Source organism: Eleutherodactylus coqui, chromosome 8 (assembly GCF_035609145.1).
Source record: "Eleutherodactylus coqui strain aEleCoq1 chromosome 8, aEleCoq1.hap1, whole genome shotgun sequence".
Classification (NCBI taxonomy): Eukaryota; Metazoa; Chordata; class Amphibia; order Anura; family Eleutherodactylidae; genus Eleutherodactylus; species Eleutherodactylus coqui.
In genome coordinates, this window is record NC_089844.1 from 69989480 (window position 1) to 70017222 (window position 27743).

General features: G+C 45.8%; 1 protein-coding gene across 2 annotated transcripts in view; it reads right to left on the reverse strand.

Moving 5' to 3' along the window:
- Positions 1–27743, reverse strand: part of AGPS (alkylglycerone phosphate synthase) — a 187333-nt gene that overhangs the window by 114032 nt on the left and 45558 nt on the right. For both annotated transcript variants that reach the window (XM_066575785.1, XM_066575786.1), the window contains exons 3-7: positions 15710–15800; positions 14454–14574; positions 12322–12396; positions 3433–3504; positions 1468–1547 (exon numbers count right to left, since the gene is read on the reverse strand). In XM_066575785.1, coding sequence (XP_066431882.1) covers positions 1468–1547; positions 3433–3504; positions 12322–12396; positions 14454–14574; positions 15710–15800 — 439 coding nt within the window. The remainder of the gene's footprint in view (positions 1–1467; positions 1548–3432; positions 3505–12321; positions 12397–14453; positions 14575–15709; positions 15801–27743) is intronic.

The following is a 27743-nucleotide window of genomic DNA, read 5'->3' on the forward strand; positions in this document are numbered from 1 at the left end:
AGCTGCCCTGTTCTGGCCCATCCACTGGACGGCTCCACTTTATTGCGGCATGGGAACGCTTTAAAAATACTATTTCTCCAAGTGTGATAAGTTCGTCAGCCATAGCAAAATAAGTTTTGGAAACAACTTTGCTTAGCTATTCCATTGTTGTAGGTGCTTTAAAATGTTTTTGAACCTGCTGACAGGCTTCCTTTAAAGGGATTCTCCTATCTTGGCTTTTCATGGCCAAGATGGGAAACCCTGGCGATCTGTCCTGACCACCTACCCAAGCACTGTTCCCATAGCTGTCACTAAAGTGAATGTACTATGCTGTTTCCATAGCTCCCAATCATTTCAATAAGAGCTAATGAAGTTGCGTTCAGCTTCTTCGGTAGGCCCTGGCCAGTTGGCTGGTAACCATAGTAGTGGTTTCCCAGCTTGGCTATGCAAGATGGGAACACCCCTTCAAGCTAAATGTGTTATCTGATGGAGATAACTGCTGTCCATATGCCCCATTAGGTCATTTAGACATCACAGTTGGGCGGGTCCGCGCTCAGGATCCCTCTCTACGAATCAGACCGGACAGCCTTCTGTATGAGCAGCTCCTGTTCTAGGGGACTCGAGTTGTCCTTGTATCAGAAGGATGACCCTTCATACTGAATGGACTGCCATGCATTGGCCATGACCAAATGAATGCCTATTGGCCACAGCTTCTCTGGGCAAAATCAACTCTTTGCCGAGGGTGCAAGGAGCGGAACATTAGGTAATCGGCTTACCACTGTGGCAGACATTTTTTGAAAAGGGTTGGCTCTGATGATAGAGGCCCTTTTAAAGCTACAGAAGACAAATCAATGCCAAAGATAATTGAAAGCGAGGGGTTATTGAACTGGAACTTGGAAAAATATTAGTCCTTCGCACAGGGCAGAGTACCTGTGGAAATAATACACGAATTGAGTTTTTAAACTTCCATGACACTGTAGTCTGCTGCAGGAAATCTACTCTGTGCCCGGGACCTCAGAGTGGTTGACCGGTATAGAAAAACCCATTTTCAAATCTCTTACTAGGTATTTAAGTTATTAATTAGAGGGGTCACATTCAATCAGCGCTCTCATCTTTTAGTCAGCACAGCTTTAAAAGAAGGTCTAATCACATAATTACAAAGGCAACTCTGTAATGTTTTACCTCCTCTGGGGTCATGCTGTGGGGCAACTGAACTTGCTGCCAGGTTAACTCCTAAAGGTTATATATGGGTAAGCTAACATTTGGTTAGCAGATCAGAGGAAAAACCCAGGATAAAGGGTCGCGTAAGAGACCATTCGAAGTGGAAGGAGGGGTAGACGCCAATCACTTTTTTTTAATGTATACCAGTCTTATTACTATTTATATATCTCCTCTTGTACATTAATGAGGGAATAGGAACAGTTTCAAAAGTTGCACAATAAATCCACCACGACACATAAGGAAAATTGGGTTTTCGGGGCCACTTACCATTTGTGAGGTGTCCAAGGAGATAATGGTCCTCTTCTCATCTTCAGGACACTCTAATGCGCTGGAAACACTTGTCCCACCTGCAATAAGTATTACACAATTTACTTGGTGTCTCAGTTTTTTCAACTTCTTAGCAATATCATCTCATATGGTCACCGCACTATGAGACAAGTAGTGTTAACGTGATGGCCAGTAGGATAACTAGCAAAATTGCAAATCACTTTATTTACCTAAAATGGCATTTTTGTGCTGAAAAAAAAGTCCTCTAGGGATCACAATTCTTCCTGATTTATTGTTCACTTCTTTTTGGTGTCAAGTGAAATTAGTCTTTAGTAAAGATAAGACTCAGAACGAGAGCTGGAGTATGGTGATGATTCATGCTGCTAATTGAAGTCTATAGACAGTGGAGGGGAGGAGGAGGAGGAGAATGGCAGCTATTCTGTGCAAGTCAGATAAAAGCCTGCAGAGTGTAAAACTGAGGATAAATGCAGAATACAAGTCATATAATGGCCAAAAATGCTGCAACTCCTCAAGTACACAAGCGGCAGCTTATTTTGAAAAGTATTGTATAACCCCTTTCAGAATGCGAAGCTCTGGGCGATCAACTGATCACTATTGGACATGCTGTCGGCATTACCAGCAAACACCTGATTTTGCCAGGAAAGCCTGAGAGACATTTTCCCTGCAGTGGTTGCTGCAGAGGAAATGTAGCATTACAGGGTGTCCATTCTGATGAATGGCTATCCGGTAATTACAAGAACAGCACATGGGCCGCCCATATGAGCAGAAAATAGAGATGGAGGAGAGCTGCTACCGTTAAAAATTTCCTTCTTTATTGAATAAAATAAAGCATACAGCTCACAGGTTCGCGCTGAACGCGTTTCTGCAAAAGCGTTTGACAAAGGCTTTTGCCGAAACGCGTTCAGCGCGAACCTGTGAGCTGTATGCTTTATTTTATTCAATAAAGAAGGAAATTTTTAACGGTAGCAGCTCTCCTCCATCTCTATTTTCTGCTCATATGGAATCTGGCCGCTTGCCGTCGGCTACTTGAGGATGGAGCTCCTGTTGGATCCCAGATCTTCCTGCAACATTGAAAGTTACTGCTGGTGAGGTGAGCCCACATCTTTCTTCTTTGGCTTATTCACATGGGCCGCCCAGCCTTTCTGCTCATAGAGGGATCCCCAAGTGGGGTAACAGACTCTGACATAAATATGGCTAATAAGGCATATGAACAGGGGGTGCCATCTTAACACAGCTCCTTTTAAGTCCGTCTGTGAGAAAAAAGTAGTCTAGGGAAATGTATCTGAATTAAATAGGATTTGACAGTGTTGTTCTTTAATTCAACTCCTGATGCTGTGAATGTGTCAAGTGGGCGGTCCACACTGTTCACGTTCAATAGGTGCAGACTACCCACTTGACATATTAACAGCATCGGGAAAAGAATCTAAGAAGGGGGAAGTACAAACAAAAGAAAGACCTAGCGGAGTCAGTGGGACCGTATAGCCGCCCCCGCTGACATGAGGATGGTAACCGGTCCTGTTTAACTTGACATAAACAGGGCATCTTTTTCTATACTCGTTAACTCTGGATGCACGACTCATTCTAGTGCCCTTCTTGCCTTTGGACATTCCTGTTTTGCAGCACGCCAGCCCCAATCCCTTGTGGTTGATATTTTTGGGCACCCGTCTTTGTTGCTGGGTTCCATTTCCATCACACAAATTTGTATCACTGAGCGCTAAACAAAGGACAATGGAAACTTTGCAGATTACCCCCGTGTTTAAGTGTCTGCGCTCTTACCGCCAAAGGTTACTCTCCAGAAGAGAAACTAAATTCTTGCTGATTTGATTACTTTTAACAACTAACAAAAATAATCATAGTTGGATTATTTAATTTTCTCTTTTATTGAGGTCAATAACACTTTTTTTTCACCTGGCTAACCGGACACCAAACGTTTTTCCTTCTTACCTCCAAAAGGAATGATGCAGACATTGTGTTTACACGCCAGGTCCACAATCCGTAAGACATCGTCGTGACAATCTAATGAAGGAAACCACATATCAGATGTTATGGACAGAACCTCAACTGAACATAGAACCTCATATAGAACATTCCCCCTATAATTTCAAGGGGTTGTCCCCACTTGTGGCAGTTTTTCTGCAGGAAGCAGACAGCTCTGTACATTATGCAGTGGCCAGGGTTTGTACTGCAGGCGGAGTCGTACTGAAGGGGGGCAACCTATTTAAGAATCCCAAAGAAAAATGTGGAAGATGGAACAAAACATTTGCAGCGCCACCTATTGGATGGCAGCATTCCTTCAAATCAATGTCTGACTCTTAAAACAAGTTTTTAAAACAATGATTGGGAATCGACGACCAAGCCAGAAATTCATACACAGACAGCTGTTTCGGAGTGTTTGCTGATCATCAGTGTGCAGCAGGTTTCGAACTTGGCTGGTGAGAGGCCTGTGATGTGGGTCGGGAGGAGTATAGTCTCTCGTTAAGGAGAGCACCTAGAAGGTGTGTGCATGGAGACACTTAGGTGGTGATTGGGTCGGGAGGGGCGTTTAGGACTCCCCAGCACGAGAGCACCCTACCGCAGATTACATGCGCAGGGCGATTGGTATTGTGCATTATGCGCACAATCTTTACATTGACTTTCAATTGTACCTGTCATACAAAGCGCGCAAAATAGATTGGGCCATGCACTATCTTGGGGTGTATTACGAGCACATACACACCAAGACATGGTATGGGTATTGTTGGCACACAGCAAGTACACATGACATTGCACACTTGCTGCAAGCTTCTATGAACAAGATACGCTCGCAGGGCGATGCAAAAAAAAAAAAAACACTTGTAAGAGAGCCCCATAACTGGTTTTTCATGGGAGATCACCCTCATAGTTAACAAAATTCACTTATATCAAGTCAAAGCCCGTCCTCTTTGTCTAGGTGAAAGGGGTTTTGTCTCATAAGACCTTTAGATATGACAAGTCACACGGAATCAGTCCCACGCTGCGGTCTTCTACTAGGTTGGAAATGAGCAGGTCTGAATGTCTCAGAGGTAACTTCTATCCAAAAGTGAAGCCTTAGTCTTGGCTGTATCTGTTCTGTACATTTCTTATGTCTTCAGTAAACCACTACCTCTCGCCTCCGCCTCAGGTACACTCTGCAGTCATGGGGAAGTACTTGTAATGTGTATTCCATTATCACGGACAGGCAGATTATCTGGTCATGAGCCCTCAGTAACACCAAAGGGGACAACACCAGTTCCCACGGCGGTCACCTCTAGCAGTTGTGTCTGGGCTTCTATCTTGTAACAGACCCATTTCATTTGGTAGTCTGAAGTTCCTCCCAAATAATAATAATGCACACAACCATACTATAGACTTCTGTACGGTCCAGGTCTGTAATGCAGCACTGATGTTATCCAACGTTCGTTCCGCAGTTCTATGTGAAGTTGCATTTTTGCGTAACTTTACACATTTTTCTTCTACACAGTGCATGTGCTGCCACACGAAAAACTGTGGCATGGTGCACTGGATGCCCCAGGCATGCTGACTGCCTTTCAGAGAAAATAATGCAGATATGCTGTATAAAAAATATATATATCTGTACTAGAGATGAGCGAGCGTACTCGCTAAGGCAAACTACTCGAGCGAGTAGTGCCTTATGCGAGTACCTGCCCGCTCGTCTCAAAAGATTCGGGTGCCGGCGGGGGAGAGCCGTGAGTTGCAGGAGTGAGCAGGGAGAAGCGGTGGGGAGAGAGTGAGAGAGAGATCTCCCGCCAGTTCCTCCCCGCTCTCCCCCACCGCTACCCGAATCTTTAGAGACGAGCAGGCAGGTACTCGCATAAGGCACTACTCGTTCGAGTAGTTTGCCTTAGCGAGTACGCTCGCTCATCTCTAAAGAACCATACAGGTGGTTAAAAAACCCCCATAAAACATGGTTTCAACTATGCAGTTCGCACATCCATATAGTGTTTATAGTAATTATTAGGAAATTATAGTATCAGTGTTTCTGGCTGCATGCACGCCACACAGCTCTGCTACATACATGTCTCCCACACATACAGCTCTGCTACATACATTCTTCATCTCATACAACAGGATTCACAAGCACCACAGCACTTGGGATGAAGGACCTGTGATCACATCACCATTATGCTAAGCCCTTGATCACATGACGGTGTCGTCATCACAGGCCCTTTATCCAGGTGCAGATTATGAGCGGACTACATTCCCTACGCATATATCTATATTCCACAACACTTCTGCTCAATTCACAACGTGATTGGTTGTTTGGGTTGGCTGAGTCACAGTGATTGGTTGTTTGGGTTGGCTGAGTCACAGTGATTGGTTGTTTGGGTTGGCTGAGTCACAGTGATTGGTTGTTTGGGTTGGCTGAGTCACAGTGATTGGTTGTTTGGGTTGGCTGAGTCACAGTGATTGGTTGTTTGGGTTGGCTGAGTCACAGTGATTGGTTGTTTGGATTGAATCGAGCAGAAGTGTTGTGGAATATAAATATATGCATCCCCTACAAATCCCTGCAGCCTCAATTGTTATGAAATTCTAACAAACACCTAGCCGGAGAGCAGCTGTGTGCTTACAGGACCTGTGATGGACATCACCACCATGTGATCAGGGGGTGGAGCATGTAACTCACTCATCCACAGAGAAGTGGTTGTTAGCATTTTGATATGGCATATGAATTTTTAAACGAGTCATATGCAAGAGACCTAAAGAAACTTTAAAAGGGTGAATAACGTCATACAACTTAAGACCATTTAATAGCCCGTGTGTGTCTCAATCAGTCTTGCAATATATTTTCTTTTTTTTTTATCTTCATTTTACCACTGTCAATCAAGGCTGAAGTGGCTGCCAGTAGGGTTCTACCATCCAGATCCTCTGCAATCCACTGCCTGTTGTTGGGTATTGAGCTTCTGTATGGATGTTTTCTTAGCTGTGGGGAAGGATCAGTCTTCGCAGGCTACTGGATTTGTAGACACTGACTGCAATCTCCACATTCTCTGCCTCTCATGCTGTTACAGCAAGTCTGTGCACATTACTTTGAATTTATGAACCATTTGACCAGAATGTCTCTGAATGCCCAACTTCTACAATCATCCTGGGCCAGCAAAGGGGAAGGCATTCAGATACTGCTGATTGGACCAGAGACAGCACAATGCAGCATGGGAAATCAAGGAAAAGAAGTACAGGACAATGTATTGTCAAAATGCTAGGCTTGTGACTCGCACCCCTGCCCGATAGTGGATAGCAAAGAGCAGGGCATCTATACTTTTAGATTTTGACATATATGTTTTTGACGTATACAGTATAATAAAACACATATAAAAAAGTGTTTTTTTTCTTGGAACTTCTCAAACTTGAACATATGAAGACTGATACAAAGCAAAACTGTGGACAACCACGTCACGTCCCACTTTACAACATCCCCTGCAAGCACTTCATCTGGATTTAAGGAGTTAGTCGTTTCAAGCGTAATTGCATAAAACTGCAATACAATTAAGTCAGCTAATATTTAAGTCTTTATTCGGTTTAATTAATGTACAATGACTAATTTGGCTATTTTGAATGGGCCTTAAGCTATTTGTAAAGTTAACCTAGTGCAATTAAATAGCAATAGTGATAATGGCATGTTTAATAATATTTAACTATTACTGTTGTGCAGTCTGAAATGACTACACTGTTAATTGCTACTTTGAGTCACAATTCTGTTTAATTGGCGCTGTTTAATCACTAGAGGAACATGGTTGTCTAACAGCCCGTTTCACACGGACAGTTGAAGCACCTTGTTCATGGCATAAAGCACTCTGTTACCGAGGAGGATTAACTAGATTGTTAATTACCCCCCTGTTCATTAGGGGGCTCTATTAGGAGGCACAATTAGAAGCAGCACCAGAAGGTACACAGTGCAGCTCCAGGGACTTCACAGGGAAAGTGTCTGGTGTACAGGTGAGGTCTAGGGAGCAGTGTGTAGGATGACTAGGGGAAGGACTGATACAAGGTCGGGGCCGACTAAAGAGACAGCTTTTTAATATTTAAAATATATGTATATTAGGTTTTTTTTTTTGGTTCTTTTTAATTTTAAAGCTGCAAATATTGTACCATAATATTGATACCCCTTCCTAATAGGATCACATTGGCAACTTCGACAGTAGTCAAGGCCACTGAAGACAGTTATTTTCAAAAACTACCCATATATGAGCACCGCAGCGCTCCAAAAACTACCCATATATGAGCACCGCAGTGCTCCAAAAACTACCCATATATGAGCACCGCAGCGCTCCAAAAACTACCCATATATGAGCACCGCAGCGCTCCAAAAACTACCCATATATGAGCACCGCAGCGCTCCAAAAACTACCCATATATGAGCACCGCAGCGCTCCAAAAACTACCCATATATGAGCACCGCAGCGCTCCAAAAACTACCCATATATGAGCACCGCAGCGCTCCAAAAACTACCCATATATGAGCACCGCAGCGCTCCAAAAACTACCCATATATGAGCACCGCAGCGCTCCAAAAACTACCCATATATGAGCACCGCAGCGCTCCAAAAACTACCCATATATGAGCACCGCAGCGCTCCAAAAACTACCCATATATGAGCAACGCAGCGCTCCAAAAACTACCCATATATGAGCAACGCAGCGCTCCAAAAACTACCCATATATGAGCAACGCAGCGCTCCAAAAACTACCCATATATGAGCAACGCAGCGCTCCAAAAACTACCCATATATGAGCAACGCAGCGCTCCAAAAACTACCCATAGCCATCAGCACAACCTGTGAATGGAGCAGGTGGACACAGCTGGTGAAGTCATTCCTTGGCATCTGCCCGTTCTCTCCATTCTAAGGCCTCTCTCACTACTTTTACTGTGTTGTTAAACCCTGGTAGGCGCTATTCACACTACTGTTAGGATTTTCCGGATTCCTGCTCCATCATGGGAGGAGAAAGATGGAACACCGGATTGATCGAATGATAGAAATAAATCGGCCCCAATGGAGACCGCTGACTATAATGGAGTTGGTCCGGCTTCCTTCCTGCCCTCTGGGAGAAAATAGAACTGCATGCCGCACTATTTTGTGCTGATACAGGTGTGAACATAGCATGACAAAAGGAAACAAAAATAACACACCATGGAGTGTCCAGCCTTTAAAAAAAAAAAAAATTAATAAACAACTTTTCTTTAGTTAGTAACAGTTTGTAGAGGCAGTTTTTTACCTCTGTATGTTTTTTCCTTAAGACTTCTCTAAGGACTTGAGAAATAACACAGAACAAGAACGCTCTCATGTCAAGTTTTCAATACGTTGTTCTAGACCTTCGGACGCTTCACACATGGTGGAAATGCTGCCGCTACTGGAATCGCTGTGGGAATTCCCTAGTATGTACAGCACCAGCCGTGGAGGACATTTCTAACTTCCCCTTCACATTGGGGCACAAGGCGTTCTATGCAAGATTCTGGCTAAAAAAAAGTTTTGCACAAAAGTTGTAGACTTGTTTCTGCGCAGGTCCCCCCACTGGTCAGGGCTTGTCTAGAAGGGACCTGGCTGCCCCAATACGCCAGGGGAAAAGTATACTAAGCCCGTTTGAAACCACTGCTAATTCTAAATCTGCCGTGTGTCTACTTATGGGGTGGATTTCAACTCTTGAAATACAAGGATTAGATTCCGCACAGATCGGCTACAAGAACGGCACCATCTAGATGCAGATGTGGCCACTGCGGACTTACAGTGTAATTGCTGCAGGTTTTTTGCGGCAGAACGCCCACAGCGATTGCGCCTCATGTGAAGGGACCATAAGGCCGGTGTCGCATGAGCACAAGAGCCTTCATGTCACGTATTGCACAATGGGGATTGCGTGTTTGCGGATACATGTGTGGTACTATACTTTGTGTGCATTTGCGCACACAAGAGGATGCGCGACTATGCCCCCTTTTATTAAAATGGGCAATTAGCGTAATCAGTTCAAGGTTTTTCTCCTCTGCGCAAATGCACAGGAAAGTAGAGCATGCTGCGTATTTGCGCAAACAAAATGTGTGCGCAAAATGCGCTTATGTGAACAATCTCATTGATATAAACGGATTGTATTCACTGAATAATGCTTGTGCAAAACATTGCGCAAATACGTGTGTGTGACATTCGGTATGGATCCGCAGCGGATTTTACTTCTTCAATTTGAATTAAATTCTAAAGGCCCATTTAGACAACGATTATCACTCAAAATCCGCTCAAAAGCCGTCTTTTGAGCGATAATCGTTGTGTCTAAACGCGCGGCCATTGTGCACTGTTTGTTCATTGCTCATTTCTAGCCAGCTAGAAATGAGCGATGAGCCTAACCAGCGACGCACGCTGATATCTCAGCAGGCGGTACTGATAGCATTCTTTCAGCAGGTATCCCGCTGGCAGTTCTCAGTGGGAGACCAGCTGAAAGCGCCAAGAACAATGCAGCTGTTTGCATATACAAAACAGCTGCATTGTTCTCGGAACCATCGCGGCGGTATCCCGCTCAGCCTGCATTAACTCTCTGCCTGCATTAACTATTTAGTAACTAATTAGCTACTTAAAGGGGTTGTCCCGCGATAGCAAGTGGGGTTAAGCACTTCTGTATGACCATATTAATGCCCTTTGTAATATACATCGTGCATTAAATATTGGCCATACAGAAGTTATACACTTACCCCCTCCGTTGCTGGCGTCCCCGTCTCCATGGCACCGACCAAAGCCGCCTTCTGCCTGGATTAGACGCGCTTGCGCTGAAGGGGCCGCTCCGGCGTGCTCGCGCCGCACAGGTCTTCTGCGCATGCGCAGAAGACCACTGCGGCGTTGCCGGAGCCGGACAGAAGAGGGCAGACTGCGCAAGCGCGTCTAATCCAGGCAGAAGGCGGCTTTGGTCGGCGCCATGGAGACGGGGACGCCAGCAACGGAGGGGGTAAGTGTATAACTTCTGTATGGCCAATATTTAATGCACGATGTATATTACAAAGTGCATTAATATGGCCATACAGAAGTGCTTAACCCCACTTGCTATCGCGAGACAACCCCTTTAAGAGTTATATAAAAATGATCACTCAAAACAGTCACTCAAACGGTCGTTCGAGCGCTCATCATTTCGTGTAAATGGGCCTTAAGTGTGGCGTCTGATGCAGATTTGCGCTAAAATCTGCAGCAGGTCAGTGAAATGAGAACACTCGCTTAAAATAGGATATGGCGGCAGCAGTTTTGGCCTGATAAGAACCATCAAGAAAAATGCTGTGCAAAACTAAACATAGCGATGTGTGTGAATGGTGTCTGAAAGGAAATGATGTAACCCTGCCGTCATGTCACCAACCCTAGAGGGGACAAGGACAACCGTCAGATCTAAGGGTGCTGCTACTTCTTATAAGCGAAGACCGTTCTGAACAAGGTTTACAGGGGCTGTCCCACTAACTGAACTTCATTTGATTGCTAGAACCATCCTTGATAATGTGAACAGGGACCCGATGGGCACTAATGCGCATTACTGCCCACCTTGTTTCATTGGGACTGCCAGAGCTAGTTGAGAACTTGAACTCCGTTATCTCTGAAAGCCCCTTTGAAATGATTGGAGCAGGTGGGGCACATGATCCATTCACACATGGGAACAAAGGGACCCCCGTTCTTACAATTAGTGGGTGTCCAAGTGTTCACGCCCCCACTGATCAGATATGAAGACCATCATGGGGCAACCCCTTTAGGAGTACTTTCTTCTACAAAACTCGAGTTGTTCTTTATATCAGTTTGTGGGTTACAACCAGAGGCCATTTTTTTCCATTTGGAGCAGGAGAATGCCCTCCAGAGGCCTCAGCGTTGGGAAAGTTTAATTTTGTTAACCCTATACTTACACTGGTATTTCTCTCCATTTATCCTGCAAACGCCTAGGAAGTTCTTGGTTTGAGGATATGGATGTTGGATGATTGGATTGGCCTGCAGAGTCCCAAACTGAACCCTACTTACTGTACATCTTTGTAATGAACTGTAATGTTGTGTTAAGGCTCCTGCACACGAGTGTATGCGTATATATTGAATGTGAGGGAACCCATTGCAATCGCCTGTGTAAAGGAGCCCTTAGGAAAAATAAACCATCTTCTTGAGAAAACACGTCAGACATTTGCAAGATGAATGGAGGGAAACGCCAGCTGATGTCTATCAGATGTTAATAGGATGAGGCTAATTTCACACGGATGAGCGTGATATTGTGCCGTGGAACTTGGGAACGTGCGATTCCCCAGCGGATGCGAGGCGTTTGTGTGTCAAAAACACCTCGCATTGCCGTTTCGTTGTTTTCAATGGGGAACCTCGCAACGTACTCGTTTGCTCCTTGCACGCCGTGCAATGCTTTTGCCGGCCCCATTGAAAAACAATGGACGATGCGCTCTGAGGGAACGCCCAAAGATAGGATGTGCATATGACCCCATTCAGGTTTATATTCCTTCGCGATTTCTGCGCCTCGCAACGCACAAATCTTTAGGGATTTTCTCGGCCGTGTGAAAGCAGCCTGAACCCTATGGGGAATATTAGGTCTAAACAGTAATTAGTAGAGGACACGCATGAGGATTGGAAGTAGCTGGGGAGGAGGTCCATTATTCGCCCCTCTTGGAACCTTTCTCACTCGTATTTCCAGAAATATATTCTTTTTAAAACTTGTAGTTTTCTTCAGTCAGTGACTTGAGTTCCAGTTTCTGGGCCTACAGATGGAATTGGTTTGTAGTAGAACAGCTCTACAATTAGACGGCGCTGCGATATCCATCAAGAGGAACTTTACGGGTCTGTGTTAAAGTAAACTGGAGGCCCAGTAGAGCGCACTTACGTGGCCACACGACTACGTCTGGGATCCTTTTAAACATTCCTTCCCTGAGTGCCAACAGCTCGTGGAGGCAGTGACCTGTGGGAAATATTAGACATGAGTGAGGCCTAGAACAGAGCAGTCTATAGAAGGTTACCAGGATAGCAGCAGATTAAAGGGCTCTGCATCGTGCAGGAAGCTGGTGCCTGCGATCATCAATTAGGAAGAACAGGATCTTCATGCGTTACGCCGGCGGTCAATAATCCCGCTACCGGCTCCGAACAGATCAGTGCAGCAGTCAGGATGAAGTCAAGGTGACTGGAGCTGCCTGACCGGAGAGACCCAGCAATTAGGAGGAAACCCAGCAGGTGGTTTTGTAACTTTTTTGGTGAAGACAGACACTTCCTGTGGCGCATAACATGCAAAGCGCACGATCATTTAGACCACATGCTCCGCATTCTATTACACGGCCAAAGGAAGGTGCCAGTCTAGCGCCAAAACGCACAGACTTCATCAAAAAAGCTTCAAACCGCCCGCTGGGTTTCCTCCTCCTCCTCGCTGTGGTCAAGCAGCGCCATTCCCTTGTCTGCAGGATATTTACAGGGTACCCACTTGTATATCAGGGCCTGTTTGCACTAGCGCGGTTTGTTTCTGTTTAGCTGTTCCGATGTGGGAGCGGCTAAATGGTAAGAAAACTAAATGGACGTAAAGGAGCACTTTCCATTTGCTACAATGTAAAAAAAAAGTAGGAAACGCAAATGCAGTATATTTTAGTTCCATTTTTTGAACTAGAAAGAAGAACAATCTGTACTTTTGCGTCAGTTTTAAAAATGAAAAATTGACAAATACACTAAAACTGAAGGTCTTCAGTTTCAAGCCATGTCTATGGGCACAAAAAATGAAGTGTTTTCTTTCCATTTAGCCTCCCCAACAATAGAACACTTAGACAAAAACAAAGACCGCTGGTGTGAACTTGGCCTAAGAGGAGGTTTCACATGAGCACTACGTGGCAGAATGCATCCACTGCAACTCCGTGAAGGACGTCTGCAGCAGACGGGCCGCGCTGATACAGTTACTACACCGCTGGATACATGTACTGCGTCACTACACACTACTGTATGTAAAGGAACGGTCACAGTGGCCCCAAAAATTAGCTCATATGTTGAATTTTGACATATTACGAAGCATATAAACATACTGTAAAACACATCCGGTAGGCTGGTTATAAACAGCCTTAGGGTACGGTTCTAACAGATAGGCTCACCGCAGAGAATCGCGGCAATTCGCAGCATGCTGCGATTTGCCGCCCGTGAGCAACGCTATCGAAAGCATGCACTGCGTTCCCTGTGGCCGGATTATCGCTGCGGGGAACCCAATGCAAAAACGCCCGTGGACAGGCAACCTTACACAAATAAAAAATCCCTTTAATAAAGAGTCTCGCTATGAGGCATCCTTCACACGACTGTATGACTTTTTACGGTTGCCCGTACACACCGTAAAAAAAACCAAAAAAAAAAAAACCCCCCGCATGATTTAAGAATTGCCGCGATGGAGTCGCGATCTTTAGCTGCTTATTTTCTGCCGTTCACATAGGCGGCCCTGCGTATCGGCAAAATAATACAGCATAAATTCTTGGAATGACTACTAATGCCTAAATAGAGCCGGCTGTCTTCTTTTTCCAGCGTTGGACGCAGCTGAACTCCTTTCCCCTCTCTTTTTTTCCCCTGCTTCCATAGAAGTCTATGGGAGCTTCCAGTGTATCTTGGCAAAATATAGGGCAAGATCTATCCTTAAAATGCAGCGTATAAAATCAGCGAGCGAAAACTGTCACTAATGTGCAATTGTTTCCTGCGCAATTTTTTTTACGTGCCCAAAAACCGTTCATGTGAATAAATACATTGTAATCCAATATTTCCATGGTATCTGAACAGCTGCGTGTATACGGCCGTGTGAGTAAGGCCTTACCGTGAGCCTCTTAATTCTCCTTCTAGAAGAAAGTGGTGGATACATGTATTTTTCTGGCGACATACACAATTTGCTCGGAGCGTCACATCAAGCACCAGTCGACACATTTCTACGTATTTTTGGACATTTGCGGCATCTTCTACTCCCTTTCTGGACATTACTAAAGCATATGCAAAAAAACGGATCCTCACCGTGAGCTCGGAAGACTCGGTCTTCAACATCTTGAGAAAAAGAAATTCCAATGGCTTTAATGTCCCGGATAAATTCCTCGTTTACAACCGCTGGAGGGGCATCACTTACATTTAAAGATGCCTAATAAAGAAACATTGGTGATTAAAAGATGGACAACGGATGCAATTTGCGTCCTATAATTGGACTTTGAGAACACTTGAGTTTAGCATTTGAGCAGTAGGGTAGACTTCCAAGAACAGATCAATACTGCTAACAGCCTGGTATTACTCAAAGTGGTAGCGCACCAGGAAAAGCCAACTCATCAACGTCTAGCCGAAGCATGGAGCAAAAAGTTACAGGAGAGCACATTAAAATATCGATACAGCCTTAAGTGGAATGCATGCCATTATATGTTGTGTCAGACGGGGCGTTATCACAGATCCCATATTTCACAATATTAGTAATATCCCAGAAGAATATATGACTATGGCTTTAATGGTAAACTGAAGATGACCCACACCGCTTCTACCTTTACCCTTTTCTGCAAAAGCTGAGCCACAACCAAAGTAGCTAATACTAGCTCCAATTAGCTACCACTAACCCCAATAGAGATTGACGCCCAGAAGCTTGGAAGCCAAATTTGCTTAGTAAGGCCAATTTCACATGGCCATAGGCATTTTCACGTGTGCCCGCCAACGCCATAAAGGCGCGTAAACAGGCACACAAACGTTAGTTTGCCTCCCCATCTCTCTTTCTCTCCGGCTGTTTGCAATAGGAGTGGGTGTGGACGGGAAGGAGCCAAGCACCCGCCCCTTTTCCACAGCCAGCAATGGGAGGGGGCAGGGCTTAGCTCCACCCCCTCCCATTGCAAAGAGCCAGAGGGAGGGAGTTTAGCAGTCACGCTGCCAAACTCCCTCCCACCTCCCTTCTCCAGCCGCTGTCATTGGCTCCCATAGGAGCCCATGCAGCGGCCGGCGTATTCTCGCCGGAAAGATAATTTCAAGACTTTTTGCCCCGGCTATAAAAGCGTCTGGAGCTATATCTGCCGGCTGGGAGCTTGATCGTACTTGCCCCATTGAAAACAATAGGCAAGGTGTTACGAGAGAAAGCCCAAAACATAGATTATGCTGCAATTTTTTTCCCACACCACAATGCGGGGCGGAAACCAGAGGGGTAGAGGGGAAAAAAAAACGCTCAAGTATACGCATATTCGGGCATCTCTCAAAACAAAAATCTCACGTGGTTTTCTTATAGCTGGTTCAGCAGTTGGACTTACTCGGGAGGTAGTTCTGTGATCCAGACTAGCACCAAATGTCTTTTCCATCCATTCTCGCAATGCCGGTAGCACCATTCCACTCAGCTTATATCTGCAAAACAATTCCAATACAACATATAAAAAGTATCCTTTATAGAAAAATACTGAACTTGCACAATATTCATGTATCAATGCAGTTACTTACTGTAGTCTAGATACAGACACATCACAGGAGCCAGAGAAGAGAACACAACTTCAAAGTTTCATTTACTTTAAAGGCTATGTACAACTTTACACTTTTTACATTGATAGATTTCTATGACTGTACGGTTTTCCAGGACTATGCAGGCTGGAGGACTGAAAAAGTAAACTGACAGCTCGTCCCCTAGCCTGCCCCCCTGTTGTGAATGTGCATTCACTGACATTCCACCTAGTTATTACAGAGGATGCTTTTGGACACTGTTGGGGAACGGTGGAAGAAATCAGGAGGACAGAGAGCAGAGAAAGGTACTATTACAGAGGGCTGTATGACACTGCCGTGGGGATGGTGGAGGAGGCTAGGAGGACAGAGAGCAGAGAAAGCTACTATTACAGAGGGCTGTAACTCCCTCTGGGTGAAATTTCTGTTCTTATCAGTAGTGTGGGGGAATGGGACCAATAGCTACCCAGAGAGAAGAAGAAAACACAGCCTCTGAAAGAAGAGAGCAGAGGAGAAGCGGAGCTTGTGCATGTTCATGAGAGAGACCAACTCATGAGTGCTTGCAACTTTCCTTCCCTTAACCATAAACTTTAATGTAGGAGAGCCTGCAAACCAAATAAGGAGCTTTCTAAATGCACGAGAAGGAAAACTCAATTGAAAAAGATTAAGAGTGCATTATTTTTCTGCAGGGCCTTAGTAAGATGTGTGTATTGATTTTTCATGCACAATGTTTTCCACATCCTTTAAATCCAATGAATACATTTATGTTTGTTTGGATTGTTCCCCGATCTGGGTGCATCTTGTGCAGAGTGATCACGTGCACAGTAGCAAGGCAGGGCCAGCTGCACACAACCGGGTCGGATTCTGCATTTGGGAGCCTGCAACGGAATGTGACCCCATGCCTGACCTGTGTCCGCACCTACCTCTCATTTCATCTTCTCTTCTGCACTGTGGATGGTCCGCACAGCTTGCCATTGGATAATAACAGATTTTTTTAAATCCATGATTTTCCTGTGTCATCAATTAGCGATAAACATGAAATCCGCAAACTTTCCGCAAGTTCAATTGTGGAAGGGCCGCAAGTTAGACTTCAATGGGGGCAATATGCGCAGAATTAAGTGCAAATTAAACATGGCCAAATCCGCTGACCGACTCCCTTTACAGGGAGACCTCATTAACATCTCCAAGCTAACTATGATGGCATTGCAGAAAATTAAATGCTCCCTTTGTTGGATTGGGGTAGGGTGGGGATGGGGTTCATCTCAGCGCATGGTCCTATACCTATAAAATCAGACGTGGGCTTTCCAAGGCCGCTCTCACAGGCATTCGCAGACCGCTGCAGTTTAAAATTGTGGCTTTTAAAACATACCCATTGGAAGGAGGTGCGTTAAAAAGTGCTAAAAATAGCAGACATTGCTTGAAAATTGCTGTTAGAAACGCCGTATTTGAGAGCAGGTCTGCGAAGCCCCACTGAAATCAACGGAGGCGTAGCTGGGTGATTGAAATGCCACGCTAATCGCAGTAAAAAGCGATCAAAAAGGTGTATTCCAGGGATTTAAAAAAATTAATTAAAAAAAAATAAAAAAATAAAAAAAAAAAATCAATGACCAAAAGGTCATCAATAGACAACTGGTTGGGATCGGTCGCTCAGATCTCCGGCGATCAGCTGATTCTTGGGGCCGCTGTCAGCACAGGTAGCAGCTTAGGTTTGTATTACAGGAGCAGCTCCCACTGAGTTCAATGGGAGTGCAATGCAGTATCAACCAATGCAATGCTGCGATCAGTGCTGAGCGCAGTAACAGCAGCCCCGGGTATCAGCGGGATTATGAGTGGCGGGTCCCAACCAATCATCTATTGATGCGCTATCACTCATCTAGATTAAAACTCAAAAAAATTTTAAAGTCCTGGAATAGCCCTTTAAAGACGACCCATTAACCCTCCTGATACATTTTAATGGTCTATTCTTCATGAAACATGAGGATCTTAACGTTTTGTTATGTAGTTCCTCTGTTACTCTTCCTGGAAATGTTATGAATAGATTGACGATCTGGGGCGCTAGCGGTTGGACGTGTATCCCAATGGTCTGATCAGTACACACAGTGTGAGAATACACCCCTTTGATAAAAGAATGGAAAACACCCAGTTGCTAATGCATCACTAAATGTCCAGGAGTGATAACAGAGGACTGGCACAACAGAGATATGAGATTACATGGGGAAGTCTAGCAAAACAGACATGCGAGGAGGGGTGAAGTGTCGTCTTGAAGGTCCCTAAATAACTGAGAGTGCAAACCAGCAGCAAAGTCCTTCTCCCAGGTATGCTCCCCCCAAATCTCTGCAAGCATGTATAATGCCGTGTAGCACCAGGTATATTTCCCCTGCAAGCATACATAATGCCCCGTAGCACCAGGTATATCCCCCCCTGCAAGCATGTATAATGCCCCGTAGCACCAGGTATATCCCCCCCTGCAAGCATGTATAATGCCGTCTAGCACCAGGTATATCCCCCCTGCAAGCATGTATAATGCCCCGTAGCACCAGGTGTATCCCCCCCTGCAAGCATGTATAATGCCCCGTAGCACCAGGTATATCCCCCCCTGTAAGCATGTATAATGCCCCGTAGCATCAGGTATATCCCCCCCTGCAAGCATGTATAATGCCGTGTAGCACCAGGTATATCCCCCCTGCAAGCATGTATAATGCCCCGTAGCACCAGGTGTATCCCCCCCTGCAAGCATCTATAATGCCCCGTAGCACCAGGTGTATCCCCCCTGCAAGCATGTATAATGCCCCGTAGCACCAGATGTATCCCCCCTGCAAGCATGTATAATGCCCCGTAGCACCAGGTGTATCCCCCCTGCAAGCATGTATAATGCCCCGTAGCACCAGATGTATCCCCCCTGCAAGCATGTATAATGCCCCGTAGCACCAGGTATATCCCCCCCTGCAAGCATGTATAATGCCGTCTAGCACCAGGTATATCCCCCCTGCAAGCATGTATAATGCCCCGTAGCACCAGGTGTATCCCCCCCTGCAAGCATGTATAATGCCCCGTAGCACCAGGTATATCCCCCCCTGTAAGCATGTATAATGCCCCGTAGCATCAGGTATATCCCCCCCTGCAAGCATGTATAATGCCGTGTAGCACCAGGTATATCCCCCCTGCAAGCATGTATAATGCCGTGTAGCACCAGGTATATCCCCCCTGCAAGCATCTATAATGCCCCGTAGCACCAGGTGTATCCCCCCTGCAAGCATGTATAATGCCCCGTAGCACCAGATGTATCCCCCCTGCAAGCATGTATAATGCCCCGTAGCACCAGGTGTATCCCCCCTGCAAGCATGTATAATGCCCCGTAGCACCAGGTGTATCCCCCCCTGCAAGCATGTATAATGCCCCGTAGCACCAGATGTATCCCCCCTGCAAGCATGTATAATGCCCCGTAGCACCAGGTGTATCCCCCCTGCAAGCATGTATAATGCCCCGTAGCACCAGGTGTATCCCCCCTGCAAGCATGTATAATGCCCCGTAGCACCAGGTGTATCCCCCCTGCAAGCATGTATAATGCCCCGTAGCACCAGGTGTATCCCCCCTGCAAGCATGTATAATGCCCCGTAGCACCAGGGAGGAAACCGGAAGACGAGTTCTTTAAGATTTATTAAAGCCAGGTAGGAAAATACTGGCGCTGCCAAGATATTATATGACCGTCTCCCACGGCCATCATTTACTTAAACTAGCCGGCTTCAAAAGGAGCCATTTCAGCTAATTTTTGTGTTCCATGATCAACCTATCAAATGTATATTGGATGCCTGCACAGCATCTGTGCTCCGCCGGCGGACGGACGCGAACCACCGCTACCCTCTTCATTACCAGGTATGGGAGCAAGAAGAAAGGCAACGTCGGGTAATAAATGAGACAAATTGCTCTGCTGGCAGCGGCGTGGGGCGGCGTACGTGGCTCCAGCTAATGACTGCCAGGACTAGAGGGGGCTGCAGTGTAATCTGCGCTGCTGGGGGACTTCACAAAACAATCACATCAGAAGAAATCAGAGATTGTTCTAGAGACCGACTTGAATATACAGCAGCCATAATATTAACCCCTTCCCGCTGCAGACCCTCTTTAGTTTTCTCATTTTCTTTTTTTTTTGTTTCTCTTCTTCCCAAAATGGCCAAAAATACGCTTGATTCTGATATGGGGTGAATCATGATGGTTAGACACCAGGGCTTCACCAACGTGGCGGGCATTGTGGGGTGCTCCTTGTATGCAGCGGTTAGTACCTACCAAAAGTAGTCAGAGGAAGGACAACTGGTGAACCGGAAACAGAGTCCTGGGTGGCCGAGGGGCTCCGATGCCTACGGGGGGTAAAGGCTAGCCTGTCTAATCCAAACCCACAAAAGGGCGCCTGTACTATAATTTGAGGGAAAAGGCTAATGCTTGGGGCCGCATAGCCACCAACTACTCAAAGTGTCCATCCACTGCCAACACGGTCTACAGTGGGCACGTCTACCTGAGAACTGGCAGTTTCTCATGCGCTTCTTCTCTTATGTTCAGTACGGGGCTGTCAGGATGGGCTTCTTGCATAGTGTTGTAGGTTTACAGCGCTGGAAAGTTGGGGGGTCAGGAGTGGAGACCCCCACAGTGACAGATGTGCGCAATATACTGCTGGGCTCCCGGATTGGAGATGGCTCCGATCCCGGGCATATAACTCCTTAGATGTGACCACAGCGGCAGACTGCGCCATTTGTTTTGTTAAAGGAAAAAAAAAAAAAAAAGGAAACCGGAAACAAAAATCAAAAGCGAATGGAAAACCTTCCATAGTTTTCAAAGTCCATTTAAAACAAATGAAGGAAAAAAAAACAGGGAAACATTTCATCCAGTTTTTCTGCTCCAAAAATGGAACAGTAATCACAGAGGTGAGAGAACAAAAATGTACAAAGACGCAACTCACAGAAAGGGGAGCCAAAAATACGCCATCCGACAGACAGCGGGGCAGGCCCAATTCCCATAGGCCCTGGTAGCATGCAGACAGCCAGATGGCAATATGGGGGAGTGCAGCCTAATGTGCAGCCACCCAACTTAACCCAAGATTATGGAGGGCTGACTGCAGACACAGTTCACATATATGAACTGATACCAAGGATGCCAGCCACATACAGGATTACAACCCATACTGGCAAAGTAGTGAATTACCCTGCATCACCACAGTGCGCCACACTGGCACGGTATTCTGGGCTCCCCCAGCATCTATAGCAGACTGCATGCAAAAAATACTGATTAATGCGGGTGTTAGTTAGCATTTTGGCAAAAACACGTGAGCTGGCAGTCTGTCTTTCTGCATGCTACTAGGGTACATGGCCATTCCTAGAGCTATAGGAGCGCTTATTTTTTGTGGCACGGGTGTATTTTTCAACAGCACCATTTAATCTATTAACTAATGTATCGCTTAAAGTCTCTCAATTTCTGTGGAGTGGATTGAAAAAAAAACGCACAACATTTTAATGCCATTTAGTGGGTCGGTAGCATTAGAGGGATACCAAATATATTGGTATTCGAACAGCCAAAACATTATTTGCACACTGACAGGAGGGGGAGTACTTTTGCAGGGTGAACAGCAAGAATGTTTTTATTTGTACCATTTGGGGTTCATATGACTTTTGATAACTTTATTCCATTTTTTTGAAGCGCGGTGACCAGAAGATAGCAGCTCTGCCTCTGTTTAACCGTGTTAAATAACCAAGCGTTTGTCAGCTGATCGCGGACCTCCTTATTGGGACGCCAATTTAGTAAAAATGTTTATTTGCCCAACTGATCCGTGTACTATGGCCTCTAGAAGGATCATTTCTTCTACATTTACTGTAACAGAGACCTGCCTTATAAACTGCACTATGCTGTGGTCTGAAAAGGTTCAAGTCTTTGCACAGGACACCCTCCGAATGCTTCTCAATATATTCAGGACACAAAAAGAAAAAAAACAAACAAAAAACACACATTTAAAGAGGGGTTATCCCACTTCTAGCAGTTTTGCTAAAGGAAGCAGACAGCTCCGTACATTGGACAGTGGCCTGGGTTGGTACTGCAGGCTGAGTTGCATTCGCTTTAATAGGATTAAATTGTGCAGTACCAGCCCGGGCCACTGTGCAATGTACAGAGCGGTCTGCTTTCTGCCAGTAGACAACATTCCCCCTATAACACCAACTGTGCTAAATAAGATCAGCTGTACTTGTCTGTCCTCTGTTGGCACAATCCAACACTGAAACCCTGTCAACCGTGTTGATTAAGATGATATCACAGCATATCACATGACCACTGCAACCAATCAGAAGCCACAGCGTCACCATTATGAACTCCTGGCATCATGGAGCCCAAGATGAGGGTATGGATACCAGGAGAGTGGGCAGTGATGCTGCATGCTATAATTGGCTGCAGTCATCATGTGACAATTGGAGATATGTTAAACACCAAGAGGATAGTGGGGCTGCAGCACCAGACGACAGGCAAGTACAGCCAATTTAGTAATTTTGGTACAGCTGGTGGTATAGGGGGAAGGTTGTCAGGTAACCAATAATTCCCAAACTGTATTATCAGAATTGCTCCTTTTAATAGGAGAGGAAAAGTTACTTAAAAGTTACCTTTTTGGCCAGCTTCACACCAGTGTATAACAGCGGCATTCATGTGCCCATAATGTGGACATGAGCCCTGGTTGGCCATCCTTCTATATTATGCACCTGCAACTGTATGAATGCACCTGGACATGGGTCCCCTTGTACATAGGGTCCGATTTGCAGACAGCATGCCATAGAGCCATGCATCACTCAGAGGGCCGCCCACTGGACTCCGAAGCATCGCCAATGCAAGGGCCGCCCACTGGACTCCCAAGCATCGCCAGCGCAAGGGCCGCCCACTGGACTCCCAAGCATCGCCAGCGCAAGGAACTAAAACTTCCACTGAAGCTTATTACCGATCTACCCAGCCCTTCCCGCTCTATAACATGCTGCCTACAGACTGGATGTTCAACACAACATGTTCCTTTTGAATTCATTTACCCAAACCGAGATCAGAAGCCAATGCCGCCTGCGCTGACTGGAGGCACTGCAAACCAATCATGAAAATACATATCAGCGGAACGCTCCAGTAGTTTACAGCGGCCGAACTCTGCGATAACTCCATATGATAGAATTCCTAATTAACATCTGTCCTTTATAATTGAATTTTTTTTGCTTTGTTTGTTTAGGGATTTAACTTTTATCATAAAAATAACGCCTTCATTTGGAGCCAATTAGCATAAGAGGAAGACTTTACAAAGCGGATATATTTATAAAATTGCAAGTGCTAGTAGACATTTATTAACGCTAGTCATCGGCTGAGATCAGAAAAATGAAGAGAAGAAAAAATGAAAAATACTAATAGAACAAATCTTGTCCCATCTTAAAAAAAAAAATGCAGAAATTCTAGAAAATTCTCAAAGAGCAACTCTGATATCTGCTAGTGGGCATCAGATCCACGGCGTTGAGTACTGGGCACTAAATCCGTGTTGCAGGAGAGCGTCTCTAGCCACACGGCTCCTTTACCTTGCGAGTCGTTGGGCTGATTTAGGATGCCCTTGTTTTGCTGACGTACTTGTTAATTAATGAAGACACAAACCCCATGAAGAGCGCATAGCTCCTGCCGAGCGAGATCTAGCGTGCCGCGCTGCAGACGGAGCCCATTGTCTGGGTGGACACAAAGGAGATTGTCTGGGGTTTATCTCCCGAGCACCAGGCGGCTCTGCGTGTGAAGAACAGATGTGCATTATTTATTGGGCGGTTTCGCTGATTCGCCAGCGAGCAATAAACCCTGGAAAATTCTGGTAGCACGAGGCTGGGAAGTGCAGCGGTCCCAGTCACCGCGCTGCGCCCATCAGTCATTCTGGCCTACAGATAAGGCTGGCAGAGAATACACTACACCGTGCTACTAGCGGCATATATATCTCCGCCGACGAATCACGTACATCTCATTTAGATTTCGCCGTTCAATTTTATTTTGCGCGGTTTACGTGGACCTCATGGGTTTTACACGCAAGAACCTCATGTATGACTACTAATGGCTGTACTATTAGCTTCACTGAAATGGCGCGGGCGGCATCTGCGATTTTTTTTGGGATGATCTGATGCAACGAGAACTGCGCAGTTGGGAAACCTATGTGGGGAACCGACAACCGCCTGCAAACACAGATATCCGAGATTGTGGCTCCTAACCCTTTAAATGGCCCTACTGCAATAAGATCGTGGGGTTGCTTTCTGGGTGTCATGGCAGCCCGAGTCCTTCTGAAGCCCCCTGTGGCTGCTAGGATTGTCTACCTATTAAAATGTGCCTATGGCGTGTCTTTAACAAGCAGCCTTTAGGCCTCATTCACATGAGCGACAAAGTCATGCGATTTTTTAGCGTTGCTAAAATGCTACAAATTGCATGTATGTGAAGCCCATGCTTTCCTATGGGAGACTTCACACATGCGATGTTTTGTAGCATGCGACAACCAGACACGAAAACCTTACGGGTCCCGCTATATGCACGCGGCTCGTGAGGTTTTGTAGCCCATGTTTCCCTATGGAGCCTTCCTCCCTGTTGCATCGCATGAAAATGTGATTTTCGTTGCAATGCGATGCAACTTTGACAGCAGGAAAGCCTACTGTCAAAGCTAAAATTTAAGCCCTGGCTGCAGAAAAAAGAAAAAAAAAAAAATCACAATCACTGCCATTCGAGCGCTGGCTGTCATTGGCTGACACTTAGCCAATCACAGCCAGCGCTTCCAGGGGGTGGGGATTTTTGAATTTTCCGGCCAGAATACAAGATGATGATCACTGCCGGGGACCCGGGGAGAGATGCGGCCAGGCTGACAGCGCGGGACAGGTGATGTATGTGTGTTTTTTTTCTTCTTCTGCTGCTATGGCTTATTTTCGGGGAAGGTCTTATATTTCAGGCCTCCCCCGAAAAACCTTGCATGTGGTGCTACAAAGTCGCGGCGATGTCGCACGGACTAGCGATGCGAGATCGCTGCGATTTTATCACAACGATGTCGTTTTGCCCGTGTGAACGAGGCCTTAATACCGTATAATGCTATATCAAAGTAGATAGGTGATGCCACGATATTGTAGCGCTACAAAGTCACATGAGGCAGCACTTCCAGGAGGCGGGGATTTTTCAATCCCTGGCCAGAAGAGATGGAGAATAGTATCGGGGAGAACATGCGGCCGGGCTGACAGCGCTTCTAAGATGATGTATACTGTGTTTTTTTTTTATTTTTGCCCGCGGCCAGGGCTTGGATTAGAGCTTTGACAGTAGGCTTTCCTGCTGTCAAACTTGCATCGCACTGCATGAAAATCACGTTTTCGTGCCATGCAACAGAGAAGAAGGCGAAGGCTCGACAGGGAAACATGGGCTACAAAACCTCACGAGTCGCGGACAGATCGCCGGACCCCGAGGTTTTTGAGTCTGGTTGTTGCATGCTACAAAACATCACATGTGTGAATGAACCCATAGGAAAGCATGGGCTTCACATACATGCGATTTTTAGCAACGCGACAAAAATCACACAACTTTGTCGCCCGTGTGAAGGAGCCTAAAGATTCAATTTCTTAAAACATCCCATTAATTCTGCACGGTGAGCGCCGCAGTGTGTTTTGGTCACCCAGTTTCAAGAAGAAAAAAATAAATAAAAATTGATTTAAAATGACTATAAATTTATTAAATATATATTACGAACCACAGAATTGTACCAATAAAAACTACAGGTCGTCCCGTAAAAACCAAGCCCTCACACACTGCCAAAATTATAGACTTCTTTGAAATAGTTCATGAGTGAGTTATATGCTCCGCCCCCGATGACATGACGGTGATGTCAAAGGTTCTAACACATAAAACATGCAGAGCCCAATAGCCTTGTACTTACAGGACCTGTGAGGTCACCCTCATGTGATCAGTCACCTGTGTGGGAGGAGTCCAGGGGTCACATGACCGGGGGTGATCAGTGTGTGCTGGACTCTGCTGTACTGCTTTCGATCCCTGTTGTAGGAAGAATGTATGTAGCAGAGCTGCATGCTATGTACATGTAGAAGTGCCATATGTGTGTCACGTACATGTAGCAGAGCTGTACATGATGTACATGTAGCAGAGCTGTAGGTCTGTCTCGTGCATGTAGCAGAGCTGCATGTGATATACATGTAGAAGTGCTGTATGTTTGTCACGTACATGTAGTAGAGCTGTATGTGATGTACATGTAGAAGTGCTGTATGTGTGTCTCGTACATGTAGCAGAGCTGCATGTGATGTACATGTAGCAGAGCTGTATATGATGTACAAGTAGGAGTGCTGTATGTGTGTCTCGTTCATGTAGCAGAGCTGCATGTGATGTACATGTAGCAGAGCTGTATGTGTGTCTCGTGCATGTAGCAGAGCTGCATGTGATGTATATGTAGAAGTGCTGTATGTTTGTCACGTGCATGTAGCAGAGCTGTGTGGCGCATTGCGCCCCCCGAAACACTGGTGCTATATAATTTCCTAATCATTACTAGTTCAAAAAATAAAGATGAGCTGTTGCCTGGTTGTAAGTTATTGATTGCCTATCTTCCAGATATGTCATCAATAGTACATAGGATGGGCTCCATTATCCAGGACCCTGTTGATTAGCTGCTCACTGATCCACTTATTACAATGCTAACTTGGCCTGCAATACCAAGCTGGGCCACTGCAGTAAAAACGGAGCTGCAGAAAGCAGCCCGGTGCACCAATGCAGCAGCTCAGGGTTATCCACGGAGTTCCCTGCGACAGACCCATGCCAATCTACTAATGACCCATCCTGAGGGAAAGCCATCATTAGTTTACAGCACCTTTCATAAAGGGTTGTACATTCGTGGTAGGCTCCGCCGCGGTAAGCCTCGTGCAGCGATGCCACCAGATGCTCTAAGGAGGCAGCAACTTACCCAAGCATTCTCTCTATTCTAGGCAATTTATCTAGAGGGCAAGCAGACGACCGCACACCGCTAACGGAGTGTAACGCCCCTCTGACACGGGCAGATTCATGTTTGCACCGCTAGTTGTTCACTTCTCGCTCAGCGCTTTACATTCCTACGGAGCGTTCACACGTAACGAGAAAACCAGCAAGGATTTCTTTATGCAGGCTGAAACTGAGACAAAACGAAAAGCGAAGAAAAGTACACGATTGGCTCACGTTTAGACGCAACGATTATTGCGCATTTTTGTTCTTTTGAGCAAGTTTTAAATGATAATCTAATTCTCATAAGATCTGAAGCTCATATGGTCCGGACACTGCACGTACGTATCCACTACACAACTATACTGCTAGGATGCATTAGAGGGGATGTTCATTACCATCCCTTCAATAGTGCTCACTGTACTGAAATGAACTGACTAGTACTTGCTCCTCTTTCACCCCCATGATCCAGCACTGCAGCACCACTGTGGTCCCGATGTCTGTTGTGACAGTCAGGTGATCGCTACAGCCAGAGGGTCCCCCGTTCAGCTCTCTGACATCATGGTGCCCAGGATGTGAGTGTTGATGGATGCAGCAGCCTGTGATTGGCTGCAACACTTCTAGTGATGTCAGCTGTCGCAACAGTCAGCGGGTCCACATTGGGGCTGGATCCTGGTATTTGAAGTCAGACCCCCAGTGATAGATTGATGAGCTTATCCTAAGAAAAGGTCATCAATATGAACGTCTAGGCCAATCCCTTTAAGACTAAGTAGAGATGTGCAATGCTACCTGGGCGCTGCTTATCTCTTCCTGCAGAGGAGGTTGGTTAGATTCACAGCATAAGGGTGAATGCACACGGGCGGATTTGTATTGCGGAATCTGCGATGGGCA